A 14,691-nucleotide genomic window follows, 5' to 3' on the forward strand; every position below is an offset into this window, starting at 1 on the left:
GCCTGGAGTGCAGGAACAAACTATGCTTTAGTATTATCTGTACAACTCCAATTAGATGCAAATCCAATAAGGTAAATCCTACAATAAGATAGAGTATACAAATCTGATAAGATACAGCACCCACCTTGAAGGACTTCCAAGGAGAGAGAATAACTCAGAGAAAAGCAAAGAGGCCATCACACTTGGTAGTTAAAAGCAATTTTGTGATTTTTGAGAGAGTGATTTCAGTAATATGAAAAAGTGGAAACAGATTATGGGTTGTTAAAAAGTGATTATGGAGTGAAGTATAAAAATAGTCAGATATCATTCTTTGCAGTTCAGTGACAGGAAAGGGTGAGATTAAGAGGAAAACAGTATTACAGGATGATTTTTAAGGCTGGAGAGACTGAAAAGGATAGTCATTACAGTAGAGACTGAAAAATAGAAGGATGATATAAAAAGATGGAAGTAGGTGAGAACTGGAGTCACTGATGGGACAGGGTTCCAGAAGAGATTTAGGGATTGAAAATAAGAGCATAAGAACAGCATTAGATTTCTGTTTCCAAATATCTCAGGGAAGCATAATCCTATGTTAATGCACATGCACTGTTTGTTAACAGTTATTTGTAGATTGAGGCGTAAAACTAACACGACAGTGAGTTGTTAGGTCATAGAGTTCAAAGCTAGCTGTGAAATATTTTCCCAATAAAGGACATCTAATCTTTCAAAACCATATTAAATAAAAGAACACAGAAAAAAAAAGATGGGAAGGCAAATTTGCTTCACTACTTTGTTGAAGGAAACTAGTACATTTCCTGTGGCACTGAACCAATTCTTTTCTTGGCAGTAAAACATTATTACAGCAACTATGCGGCATTGTTAGTGTATCTGAGTGGATCATGTGTGCAGCTTGTCTTTCCTGGTGAAAGAAAAAATGTACAGTTTCTAAGTGAATAGGAACTCTAACATAAGAAAATAATTACAGGGCCTCTCATTTGTAGCTTTGTTTACTTGTTTATTTGTTTCAGCACCTAATGTGGCTCCTTCAGATGTAGGAGGTGGGGGTGGAAGCAACAGAGAACTGACCATAACATGGGCGGTAAGTGCTAAGAAGTTGCATATGTTAATAGGCTGCTTTATCTATACTTAATCTCAAACCCATTTTGCTTCCTGAAATAAATTGAAATAAAAGACAATGCCCCAAACCCAAACAAGAATAAATTACTAAAATTATTATTTTTTTCTTAAATGCATGCCATATTTTACCTGGCTTACTATGGCTTAGTGCAATTCTTATACCAAAACAGATTATTGATGCTAAAGTATCCATAGGTTTAAAGATTAAACAAACATTCAACTGTCTCATTCAAGAGAGAGATATTTTGTACTCACTGTGGCCTGGTAACCCAAGTGCAATTCATAACATTTGCTCTGGACTTTCAAAACTCCAAAGATTCAGTTAAAAAATCTTTTGTATCAGCATCTGTTTTCAAATTGGAGCTTGCTTTCTCACTTGAGACTTACTTTCATCACCATGTGTAATCTGTCATTAGTCAGTCTTAGAAGTCCCCACAAATGACTTATTATTGAGGTGTCCAAAACATTGTATTAAATTTTTATGACCCAAAGGGGAGCTTTTATTCAGAGACTATAATGTCCGGAAAACAATGCATCTTAGCTGAATTTTTGAAGTGAGAGAGATACTGGGGGTGGGAAAGGCTTTGGTAACATAGATTTGCCTGAATTAGACATCTGACATTTATCTAGGTAACATGTTTTGTATAGCTCTATGCATCCGTATTTTTAGTATTTAATCACTGCAGAAAGTCAAAGAACACAACTAAGGCTCCAAAGGATTCTTAGAACTACAGGAAAAATGACAGGTTTTATTCTTTACATGAGTTAAATTGATTTATATAATAAATGGATATTTAGCAGAAATTGACTTCACTCTGTGCTCTGTAGTCATATTTTATACTTGGCATTTAAATCACATTTTTAAGTAAGATTTAGAAAAAAATTGCCTTTTCTTTATTCAAATCTCAAATGATTTGTCAGTTTTAGTGCCAGTGTATCACACAAAACTGAAGATATTGGAAAAATTTTAACATCTTACTCCTTTCTTTAGGTTTGATTTTCTCAAACTGTGTAGGTAGGTATATGCATCACAATAAGATGAGGAGCTTGTCAAAAAATTCAGAATTGGAAATTCCTATTTCAAAAATTTGAAATCAATTCTCTGAGACTAGGGCCTGAGAATCACTAATTTTTGAAAACTCCGTAGCTAATTCTGATCTACTAAAATTCGAAAATTAAGTATAGAACTATCAATAAGAAAAAATGTTTAAATTATGGTGGGGATGTTAGGATATTCTATTAATGATGTAAAATCATATTTTGTACATCCTTGTGATCATGCGTCAGGATTTCTATATTGTGCAACCAAGAACAACTTATTTTCCCTTTGAACTTTGTACATTTACAGACATTCCTGTTTAACCTATGGATATTCAAGCTACTGTGTTGTATTTAGTTCAAGGTTTTTCCTCAAGACAACGTAACTTTGATATTCTAGTGAAAAAAAGTCAATATACAATGGGCACATTTACTTTATTGGCTAAAAAAGACTAAATGATGGATACTCAGTAGAACTTGCTTTGAGCCACTATTTATAAATAATGGATTGTTAGGGCTGACACAGACTTCTTTATTGAGCAATTGTTATGTAATAATAACTCTGAGAAAATAATGCAAAACAGGGCTCTTACTTCAGCACTGGAGTCAGACGGAACCCATAGCCAGTCTCCTACAGATGAGTGCAATGTTATCCCTTCCTCCTTTCGCATTCTTTTTCCTCTGACCAGTTTCTATTGCTTGGTTACAATACAGATATTCCAGAGCATTGTTAACTATCTTACCATAACCTTTCAACTCTAAAGAAATTCATTTACTTGTCCATTGAATAAATACTACTTGAGGCTTTGTTCTAGAGTCTAGGTAAATGAAACTGACAATAACCCTGCCCTCATGAAACTTATGTTATACTAGTGGAGAGAGACAGTAAAGTAGACAATAAGTAAAATATGTAGTGTAGATCATTATTATTGTATTAAAGAGAAAAAAATAAAGTGGGGGGGATTCTATATGGATTATTCCAGAAAGAGTCTTGAAATGGCAGAACCTGTGGTCAGGGAAAACATCAAGTGGCTTTTTAACCTCAAGAAAGTGAGAGAGGGACCTTCTGACAAATGGGAAAGCATCCTAGAAGGAAGGAACTGAAGGTAAAAAAGGCCAGAGTGGGAGCCGCCGTGGAGTGTTCCAGAAATAACGAATTTGGTAAATGAAGTCACCACATGTTGGAGTACATTTGTGCCCTGGCTTTTTCAGGCAGCTCTCACTTATGAACTAAGAATGTTTTTACAGAAAGCATGCTTCCATATGTAGCATATTTATTGTTTGCATAGGATTTTCCCCATGTTAACCGTATTACTTAAACCTATTAAATACTTCAATTTCTATTCAGCCGTTGTCAAGAGAATACCACTACGGCAACAATTTTGGTTACATAGTGGCATTTAAGCCATTTGATGGGGAAGAATGGAAAAAAGTGACAGTTACTAACCCAGATACTGGCCGCTACGTTCATAAAGATGAGACCATGCGCCCTTCCACTGCATTTCAAGTCAAAGTCAAAGCTTTCAACAACAAAGGAGATGGACCATACAGCCTCACAGCTGTCATCCACTCCGCGCAAGACGGTAGGTGAAAGAAAGACCCCACTGACCTGATGAAGGATTCTGTTTCTCCAGTAGGCATTCTTTTTGCTGTCTTTCGGGCCTACTTATTAAGATCTTTTTAAGATACCACACATTTAGTAAATGAGTTAGTAAATTTTGTGCCAAATTAAAATGTCAATCTCCCTATTTAAATGACAGGAAAATTGCCAAAATCTCTTTCATCCTTTAGATCATGTTTATGGTAGTTAGGAAATCTCCACTAAAATCCTTGGCTTAGACCCCTGTTCCTGGACTCTTGATTATAATTTTGCAGTCAGAAATTCTCCAGACTTGATGGAATCTTAACATACACTTTTTTTTGGATAAAATTTCTCCTTTTAACTCAAAATTGTGTATTGTATCATTTATGTAACTTCTTTTGTCATTACAGTAGCATGCTAGAATTTCATTAAAGGGAACTTAGGCATAATTCTATGAAAAAGGAGTCAGAAAGCCAGTTGAAATTTTTTCTTGGAAAGAAAAAAAGATATCTGAAAGGCTATTCGGGGAAAAAAAATACAGATACTGGCTCTTTGTTTTTCTAGAAACTTTAACTGAACTGAGCATGCTTCTGGAGGACTTTATATATCTCTGCTAAATGATACATATTTTTATATTAAACTTAATTACATTGATTTCTATGATTTCCCATTTAAGCTGCTACACGTTTTTATTATTTATTTTCCTATTTAAAAAGGTAAGACTTCCTTATTATACCTTTGTACTCAACGTGCATTATGTAAATAATTAATGGCTAGAAAGGCAAATAGAGTTTTTCGTTGCCTTCTGACCTAACACATTTGTGCTTGGACAAGTTTCCCTTTGCACATGTGTGAGAAGCAAAAATGGAAGGGTTTTAAAACTTAAAACTATGTGAAATACTCTTCTGATCTCTTAGAGGAAAAACAATATCTATTAATTTACCCAATTTACACTAATTTTAGTCCACAATAAACATTTAGCTATCCCTTAGAATTTATGCTCTTCAGTCATAGAGTTATTAGCTTTCATATTTGTTAAAAATTTAATATCTATTCAAATTATCCCATGATCTTTACTTTCAATACAAACATGAAAGGCAATCATATATATGTTTACACACACACACACACAAACACGTGCATACTTTTCTAAAGTTAGCTCAATTAAATACATAGAAAGAATAACAAGTAGAAATTTCTAAGTTAATAATTCAGGACTATTTAATCTACATTCATTCTGATTTGGCAGAAGTACGATAACTTGACTCAATAGTTTGAACAACTTAAGTACATCTCACAGAGAAAATGAAAGTGTAAAGCATTTTACAAGTTACCTTCACACCCAATATGATATATTTTTTTACTGTTTTACTCGATGCTAAAGTAATCAGGCAAAAGCCATGCTTGTCATCTCTTTGGTTATGGCCATCTGAATTTAATTACATTTCTTTCCTAAATGTTTCATGAGTCTCATAAAACGTGCATGTGACAAAACTTAAGTGTTCATCTTCACTGCTACTACTAAGAAATCAGTCACAGTGCCACACATTTACCTTGATTTGGAATGACAACAGTGTTCATGTGCAGAACATTTTAGCATAAAAGAGGATTATGGCTTGTTAATAAAAGACAATAAGAATTGATCACTCCTGCCTAAGATTTCTTTAGTTGCTTTGTGTAAATTTTGTAAGGGATGTAAATTACTTTTTTTTTCACTGAACAGAGCCTTTTGATACATATTTGACTAGATGCCCAGTTGGACGATTAGACTTATAAAGGCTTTACTGAGCACAAGTGGTAGATGTCACAACTTGTTTCAAAGGATCTTAAAAAAAAAAAAAGATCTTAGCTTAAACATAAAAGAGAAAGAGGGAAATATTGCTGTATATCTTTAGCTTATATTAAATAGAAAGTGTGAGAGAGTTGAAAATTAATTGTAATGAGTAATTTTCTGTAATAAATACAAAATTTCCTCTTTGACAGTATAGAGTTGATAAGCTAAACATAATAAATTTTAATTTGCATCCACAGGCTTTCATAAACAGGCTAGTTAAAAGAAATACAAAAATATTAGTATGGTTCTTGCTCACAGATATCAGAGAAATCCTTATGGATTTCCATATTTTGTAAAAAGTGTGTGTACATGTGTATGTATATGTATCTGTCTGTATTAACATTCATGTATATGAATATGTGTGTATGTATTACTTATGACCACAAAATAAGCATCTTCTGTAAGAATTTAATGTTCTCATCAAATTTCAGCTCCCAGTGAAGCCCCAACAGCAGTAGGCGTAAAAGTCTTATCATCTTCTGAGATATCTGTTCATTGGGAGCATGTTGTAGAAAAAATAGTGGAAAGCTATCAGGTGAGTTCAATTTTTACCAAACTAAATACACTTGCTCATAATTATCAGCATACCTTTTCAAATATGTTGCATCTCTCAAAGTTCTGTGTCCTTCTGATTTATGTGACAACTAACACTATATTCTCTGTGTTTAATATGTTGGACATTTATTAACTACCTTATGAGTAAAGCAGGGGTTCCCAACTGACTTATCTATAAAAGATGTAGAGTCCTGTGTGTAGGTAAACAATTGGCCAAAATAAAAACTAAGGTAATAACACTCGGGCTTAAGCACAATCTTTTGAAACAAATATTCTCATAAAATGCCGGTGAATCTCAAGTTTTTGGGAAATCATATTGGTAGTTTGGTAATTTAATTTTTTTTACCCTATTTGACTCATTAGTTCCACATCCAAAAAGCCCTCCAAAGGAAACACTTCTAAATATACTAAATATGTATCCCATTATGTTATCTATGAAGGCAGGAAATTGACAACATTCAAAATGTCTCAAAGGAAATTTCCTTCAAAATAAGTCTTAAAAGTGTAGTAGTATTTAGCCAGAAGGATAGGGGAGGACTTCTCTTAGTCAATGGAAATAAGACCTGGGGAATTGAAGCTAGTTCTGCTGGGATCTTTAATACGAAATTTAGACTTGATTTTGTAGGAAAAGTGAAGTCATCTCATATTTTTAAGCACAAAGAGTGAAAATTAAGAGGAACTGACATCATCCTACCTTTGCAGATGAGAAAATGGATACCAAAGGGATTCAACAACTGGCCTTAGTTAGCACCAAGGAAAAGCGTCAGGTGTCCTGATTCAAAGTTCAGTGCTTTTTGCCAGATCACAGACTCCCTTTTTTTTATTCAGTGAGTGGACAGTGAGTGGCCTTCTGGAGCCATGGCTGGTGAGCTGCCCTCTCAGTCCTTGTGCTTCATCATCTGTCCATGGAATATTCATTTCATGAGGGCAGGATTTTGTCTGTTTTGCTCTCAGTGCCAAGAAGAGTGGTCACTAAGGAAATATTCACCGAGTGCTGATAGAAATAATGAAGTATGCTCAAATAAAGTGCTGTAACCTGGCTTTCTCAAGACCATGTTTCTGAGGTAGAACCACAAAAGCAGCCTAAGGTTTTAAGTTTTAAACTCACAAGCTAACAGGAAGCTTTTTTTCTTGGTATCATAGGTTATGATTTGGGTAGACGTCAAAGTGTTTTCAGATCATCTTTGCAAATGATCAGCTGAAGTTGTCACCAAGAGAGTGGAATTATAGGAGTGGACTGTGAAGTTCCAATATTCATAACTTATTAAACTTACATTTGCAGCTGGTAGAAAAGAAATGGAAATGAAAAAGAGAGAGAAATTCACTAGATGTTAGAAAGCCCTGTAATAAATAAGTCTGAGGTATCTTAGGAGAACACATCAATATTTAGAGCTTTCAAGCCATATTTTGGACATAGGATTTCTTCTTTTTTAATATTATTCATTTGTAAGCAATAAAAAATAGAAAAAATGATTATTTAATACATAACCCATGCATTAACTCAAAGTGCTAAAGATATATTATTATTTGCTAAAAACATGCCACAGAAATAGATATTTTCTTTGTCTGAGAATTATATGTTGACTATTTTATAACTTCTGACATGCAGAGTAAAAAGGAAATATGAGATGTGAAACAATGCACTGGTACCAGTGAATTTAGACAATAATCAGAATATACGTTCTTGATGCGGAATAAGCTAAGTAGAGGATTCTCAATTAAATAGCAAAAAATAATCTTAATAGCTAAGATTTTCTCAAATGATCAAAAACCGTATGCCATGGAGAAGTTTAGTTTCACAGATTTCTGACGTTTCGCAACTCCATACTAGAAAATTATGAGCTCTGCTGCTGAACAGACATGGGTTTATCTCTCAGCTCTGTCACTTAGAAACTTTGTGGAAAATTTATTCAAACTTTCTGGGCCCTAGTTTCCTCACTTTTAAAGCTGAGAGTAATCAATGCCTCATATCCTGTTGTGTGGAATAAATGAAATAACCTGTGTTTAACGCTTTTCCCTGTTTTATATCATTGGACATTTGAAGACAATGATGATGATGATGATGATGATGCCAATGATGATAATGTTAATAATGATAAGAATGATAATATTTGTTGAGCCCTATGATGTTAAACATTTAATTAAGCTCATTGTATTGAATCCGCACAATCCCAGGAGATAAACACTATTATTTCTCCATTTTAAAGGTGAAGAACTTGAAGTTAAAAACATTTATCTGAGTAATAATTGGTATAAACTGACTTGAACCTAGGTTTTGCCTCTCCAGAGAATGGTTAATTAAAAATGTTGGAAGGGATTCCCTGGTGGCGCAGTGGTTGAGAGTCCGCCTGCCGATGTGGGGGACACGGGTTCGTGCCCCGGTCCGGGAGGATCCCACATGCCGCGGAGCGGCTGGGCCCGTGAGCCGTGGCCACTGAGCCTGCGCTTCCGGAGCCTGTGCTCCGCAATGGGAGAGGCCACAACAGCTAGAGGCCCGTGTACCACAAAAAAAAGTTGGAAATAAATCATAGAATTATTGTTTCCATTTATTCTTTCTTTAAAAAGCCTTTAAGTCTTTCACACAGATCCTTAAATATCAAAGAGACAAGCATGAATGATTAAAAGCGAAAATCTGTAACATTTATTCTCCTGTAAGAAAATGCCCCTTTATGGGGGAAAAGCTTGACTCACTATAATGTGTTTATTGTTACTATTTTTAAATATGAAGGAATAAGCCAATGGTTTAACAAGATAGACGATTAAGAAAACTAATATCCTACTGCACTTCCCATGAAAATGTACTATGGGTCTAAGTTATAAAGAAACAGAGAAAAAAAGCAGGACATTAATAAATAAAGAAAGATTTAAAAAAAGTTGGAAAAGCCCAAGTCCTGTGTGATTGACCCCATCTCATGGTTAATTTCCTGACATTTCAAGTGAGAACTGCAGGCTATTGGGTTTAAAAAAATCCCTTCTAGTTTGAAAGTGTATCTTGTAGAAAGTTTAAGTTTTATTCTTTTCCCCCCCTGGCCTAGTTAAAGAGCTCCCCACTTTTAATCTTAATTTCCTGCAGTGTAGGTGAACTAGAAGAATGCGAGAAGTATTTCTTATCAAAGTCTTATTAGAAATTTGGGCTCCTGCCCAGGAATCCACAAAAGACTTAGTTTACTCACCCAGAAGGTAAAGAATTCACTTAATTAAAACAAGCAAAATATTCTATCGGGAATAATAAATACAAGACCTCTTAGCAGCTGAATTGGAGATTAATGCAGATGATTGATTTCACAATTATCTTAAAAGATTAACCATCCTGAGTAGTTTACACAGATGTCTTTAAACGTTAAATTATTATGGTGAATATAAGCTCATATTTAGGAAGTGCTGTATTTTCTTATTTTGGAGAAGGGATCTATCTTCATCCGGATCTCCCCAAAGCAAAGTCTGACACACAGGTATAGAAGAAGTTAGTGTTTTTGTTGTTATTGTTGTTTGTTTTAAATATGATCCCAGGGAGCAGATATGAGGAAAAAGCAATATGAACAGGAGAAGGTTAGAAAAATGCTTTATCTTGTTGGCAACCACTGTGGGCACTGGTACTCCATCCCTTGTGATCTTTAAGGAGCTTCATAAATGTGGTTGAGAATTACCCCACATAGAATGAAAGGGGAAGCGTTCATCCACTGCTATTCCCCATTGGTTAAGAGTGTCCCCAGGGGCATCACCTCCCCTCCCTGCATTGATTGCAGTTCAAGGTTCACACTGCAGCATCAAGGATGACCCAAGACAGGGAGTGAGAAGTTAGCAGCAATAGCAGAGGAAAAATGCTAACTGGTAGTACTTATGGGAAGCTGGTTGAAGCCTACATACAATTGTTTGGTTCCTGCACCAATGGCTAGAATAAAAAAGAACTTTGAATAAGTTCCAAGAAGTGTGAGAATACCGATTTTGAGTGATATATATTATTACTATTCCTAACCCATAGAATGTACTAATACTTGAATTAGTCCGGGATCTGGATAATGTAAAGTTATCATATAATATCTTTTTAGATATTTTTCACTTAAATAACCGTATTTAGATTTTTTTTCCTAAAAACTGTATTAAATCCACAACAAAAGAATATTCAGCTGTCAGAAGATATTTTTTCCAGAAAATTCGGAATTTGAAGAAGAAAGTTTGGAAATCTGATACAAAAGTTTACTGAAGTAGAAAATAATAAAATGGAGCAAGCCTAATTTTCAAAAGTACTAAATATCTTTAAATACTTCCATAATTGTAACATCCAGGTTTTATTCTAAGCCTCTTTGGAGAAAATGAGATTAAAGAGCTGCTTTTCCTACAAATTTCTTAAATTTTCCCCGGAAGGGATATAACTATTATCTTTGTACAAAAGTGGTGTTATTATAGTTCATAAATGTATGGAAATTATAATTATTCTTTGTTATATGATTTAGCACTTTTTCTGAGGCTTTTCTTTTCAGCTTCCCAATACTGCTATAAAGAGTAAATTTTCTTGGGACAAAATTATACACTTAGGTCATTCCATCAAATATATTAGTAATTTTATGTAAACTTAAACATTTTGAAACATGTTTGCTTGGTTCACTACTATATTCCTAGCATCTAGCACATAGCTGGTACAAAGTAGATACCCAGAAAATATTTGTTCAATGAGTGAATGAGTGTCATACATCAAATGCAGTCCTATGTACACAGCATTAGAAATAATGAACACCTGTCCTCAAGGAGTTTATAACCTAGCAATAGTAGAGACCAGTAATGAGATAATTCCATAATTGTTTAATAAGCACTAAGATAAGTTAACACTAGATATGGGGTGTTGTGGAGATTTTAGGAACATGTAAATAAAGAGTTAAATTTATATAATGCCACAGCATTAAATAGAAATAAATACACTATATGTTGCTCTAGCATGTGAAAATGAATTTATGGTCTAGTGTCCATAAAGCAGGACCTGCTTCATTTATTTATTTTTTTCCACTAGTTCATCCAGCCTGCCTTTTGGTCTCCCTAGTGATTAATCAAAAGGAGTGCATTTGATCTGCTCCATGACTACAGGTTCAACACTTCAATCCAAACAATTTTCTCACAGATTAATATTCGTTCTTCACCACAACGGGCAACTCACTGCAGGGATCAAACACTGTGGTCCAAATTATCTATGTGGAAATTATTTCTAAGTGCATGGCCAGTGCCTAGTTCAGATGAAAATAATAATAATAATAATGCTACATTTTACATATATCCACTATTTTTTTTTCTTTTTTTTTTTTTTTTGCGGTACGCGGGCCTCTCACTGTTGTGGCCTCTCCCGTTGCAGAGCACAGGCTCCAGACGCGCAGGCTCAGCGGCCATGGCTCACGGGCCCAGCCGCTCCGCGGCATGTGGGATCCTCCCGGACCGGGGCACGAACCCGTGTCCCCTGCATTGGCAGGTGGACTCTCAACCACTGCGCCACCAGAGAAGCCCCCTTCTTGCTGTTTTTTGTTTTTTGTTTTTTTGCGGTACGCGGGCCTCTCACTGTTGTGGCCTCTCCCGTTGCAGAGCACAGGCTCCAGACGCGCAGGCTCAGTGGCCATGGCTCACGGGCCCAGCCGCTCCGCGGCATGTGGGATCTTCCCGAACCGGGGCACGAACCTGTGTCCCCTGCATTGGCAGGCGGACTCTCAACCACTGCGCCACCAGGGAAGCCCTTATCCACTATTTATTTTAGAATTCTTTGAAAACATTGCAAGTTAAATATAAAGGTATGCTTTAAATTAGGGAGAGACAGATTATTCAACCAAAATAATTTTGTATCAGATGCTTTCATTAGTAGAGGTTTAAAATACTCTAAAAGTGTCTGTAAAAAATCTCATATTCTAAAATAAGAAAGTCAGAGATTATTTGATACACTCAATAACTCTCTCTGTTCCCGAGTTACCAGGGCATAACTAAGTCACTGCTTAAATTTATTGTGAATTTCTATGGAGACTGTGTAATATAGATCCCTGTCAAAATCAGATGAATAAAATAATTGGTCATGTAAGATATAGGTGCAAAGAGTAAATTAAAGAAAATTTTGTTCTTTCCTTTTGTATTGCCAAAATGCCTCATGGAATTTGGGTAAAATGTCAAAAAATTTTGTCACTTTAAGTCCTCATTTTAATACTTAGTGTCTTTTAGAAATGGTCTAGTTAAAAATCTTCTCCTCTTTAAACGGTATAGAAAAGTTGTTATAATGAATGAAGATTTTAAAATGTGCTCTCAGTCAACAAGTATCCACATAAAAATGTCTGAGCCTCGGCGGCGTCAGTTTTGATTGCTATAAAACAGGCTAAATACTACCATTATTGGTTTGTTGAGAAAATAATACACGTAGATGATCCTACTTTAGTACTTGGCATTTCACTAGAATATAAATGTTCATTTTATTTCTCTTCAGTCATGCAGTGGAAGAGGCCTTACATGTCACACAGTTCAAATTTCCACTAAAATATAGGCCGTCTTCCTCCTTCTCAGATGAATGTAGGCACTGCCTGGATGTTTTCAACACCAGGAAACTCATGCCTTCACAAGGAGGGTCCCATCCTCATAAAGTATTTTCTCTGCCAACTGAGATCTGCCTTTGGAACCACTTGTAATATTCCACTTCCTCGGTTCTGAAGCCATCCTTCTGGTCAGAGGACAGAAAAGCCAAAGAGATTACATCAAAACTATTAGGAAATATATTATTGGCAACAGAAAAAATGAGCCCTAGTAAACAAAATAAAAATATTACAAAGGAAACCAATAAGCAAGTAGTAACTAGCCTTTGTTCTGAAATGTGCTCATTTTTCATATAAACCTCACTTTGTTACTAAGGGAATTTGAGCCATCCAGTTCCATTTTATAATTTTTTTTATGTGTTTACATAAATAAAAATTTCAGGATTATATAAATATTAGATATTATCTTCTAGTATGTTGGTTAATTGTGAAATTAAAATCCCATTGTTTTAGGGCATCTAAAATATAAAATTGCAGTATACTTATAAATAATCCTCTCCTTTTTATTTATAACTGAGATGTAATTATAGATTTTTAACCAATAAAACAGCCTTATTAGAAGAATGAATATTATAATTCATAGCTTTTACTTAAACTTTAAGAGACAAGGAAGGCTGTCATTGATATGCTTGTTGGTAAAAGTAATCATTTCTAATCACAACATGAATGAAATTTTTTAAAACTTATTTTAAAGATAATTTCTACAACTAATCAAGTTATTAGGTATAATATTTCTTTGATTTCTGGCCTCTATATAAGTTCAAAGGAAATAATTTTTTTATACATACTTCTGAAATAAGCTGGCAGAAAGTAATTAAGCTAGCATGTTTTAGGCCACATGACTATTTTTGTTTATCAATGGCCCTTAAAAAATTTGCAATCATGTAAACACAAATAAAGCTGGAAATAAATGATATAAATTATTATGGCAAATACTTCCAAACAGAAACCAGTTTTATAGTTTGAGAGCAAATCTTATGCACATTTTTTTGGCTTTTTTCTCTTTTTTCATCTGTGTGTGACTATTTCAGGCAATGAGGTGAGCCTTTCATTTGCTTTTGACACTTCTAATCAGATCTGCATTGTGTGCCTTGCCATTTTCTAAGACTGATAGAAATGTAAGTAACATTAAGTAACATTTGAGAATATGATGCTCAGCCAACATCAAGTGTCAGAACAACTTGAAAAGAATTTTTTGCAACTGAAGTGTCTGAATTATGAAAAAATATTACTCAACTTGTATGTTTGCAGATTCGGTACTGGGCCGTCCATGATAAAGAAGCAGCTGCACACAGAGTGCAAGTCACTAGCCAAGAATACTCTGCCAGGCTGGAGAACCTTCTGCCTGACACCCAGTACTTTATGGAAGTCAGGGCCTGCAATAGCGCAGGGTGTGGACCTCCCAGTGATATGATTGAGACCTTCACAAAGAAAGCACGTGAGTCTCAATATTTTCATTTTATACTTGTCAAAAACTCCCAATTGATTCAGTGATGATGTAGGTATATTTGAGAGAAAATTACTACCTAGCAGTCTGAGCACTTTTGGTTTTCAATTTTAACCTTTAAAATCACACAAGATTTAAAAAAACAAAAACAAACAAAAGCATTGATTGTTATTGTAGATGATGAAAAAATGTGGAGAATACCTTCACACATTTAATGTTCCATTACAGAACCTCCCTTTGTAAAGACTGTCCACAAAATTTTGTATCATTAGACAATTAATTTGTTATTGTTTTAAACTTGGTTTTATAGGAATGCATCAACAACATGAGAAAAAGAAAATTCTATAATTTTTCTATGCTTTGATTTATAAACCTTTGTCACTGCACAATGCAAATACAAGTTAAATGTTGTAACATTATGTTCACTCTCTTATTACTGTATGCTCTCATTGTTAATATAACAAGACCACCTGCCCTGCTCACATTTTTTGATCATACCCATCTCCCTGGCTTCACTATGATAGCTCTTTTTGGAACCCAAGTTGAACAGATGGAAGAGGAGAACTTATAT

At 34.8% G+C, this 14,691-nt stretch overlaps 1 protein-coding gene across 2 annotated transcripts in view; it reads left to right on the top strand.

Annotated features, from left to right (window-relative positions):
- The window catches only part of CNTN1 (contactin 1), a gene marked incomplete at both ends in the record, with an annotated part of 158,478 nt that overhangs the window by 100,066 nt on the left and 43,721 nt on the right, over positions 1-14,691 (top strand). For both annotated transcript variants that reach the window (XM_082635858.1, XM_082635859.1), the window contains 4 exons: positions 1,008-1,078; positions 3,503-3,737; positions 6,002-6,105; positions 13,925-14,111. In XM_082635858.1, coding sequence (XP_082491984.1) covers positions 1,008-1,078; positions 3,503-3,737; positions 6,002-6,105; positions 13,925-14,111 — 597 coding nt within the window. The remainder of the gene's footprint in view (positions 1-1,007; positions 1,079-3,502; positions 3,738-6,001; positions 6,106-13,924; positions 14,112-14,691) is intronic.

This window comes from Mesoplodon mirus (genome assembly GCF_964341445.2).
Source record: "Mesoplodon mirus genome assembly, chromosome: 11".
NCBI lineage: Eukaryota > Metazoa > Chordata > Mammalia > Artiodactyla > Ziphiidae > Mesoplodon > Mesoplodon mirus.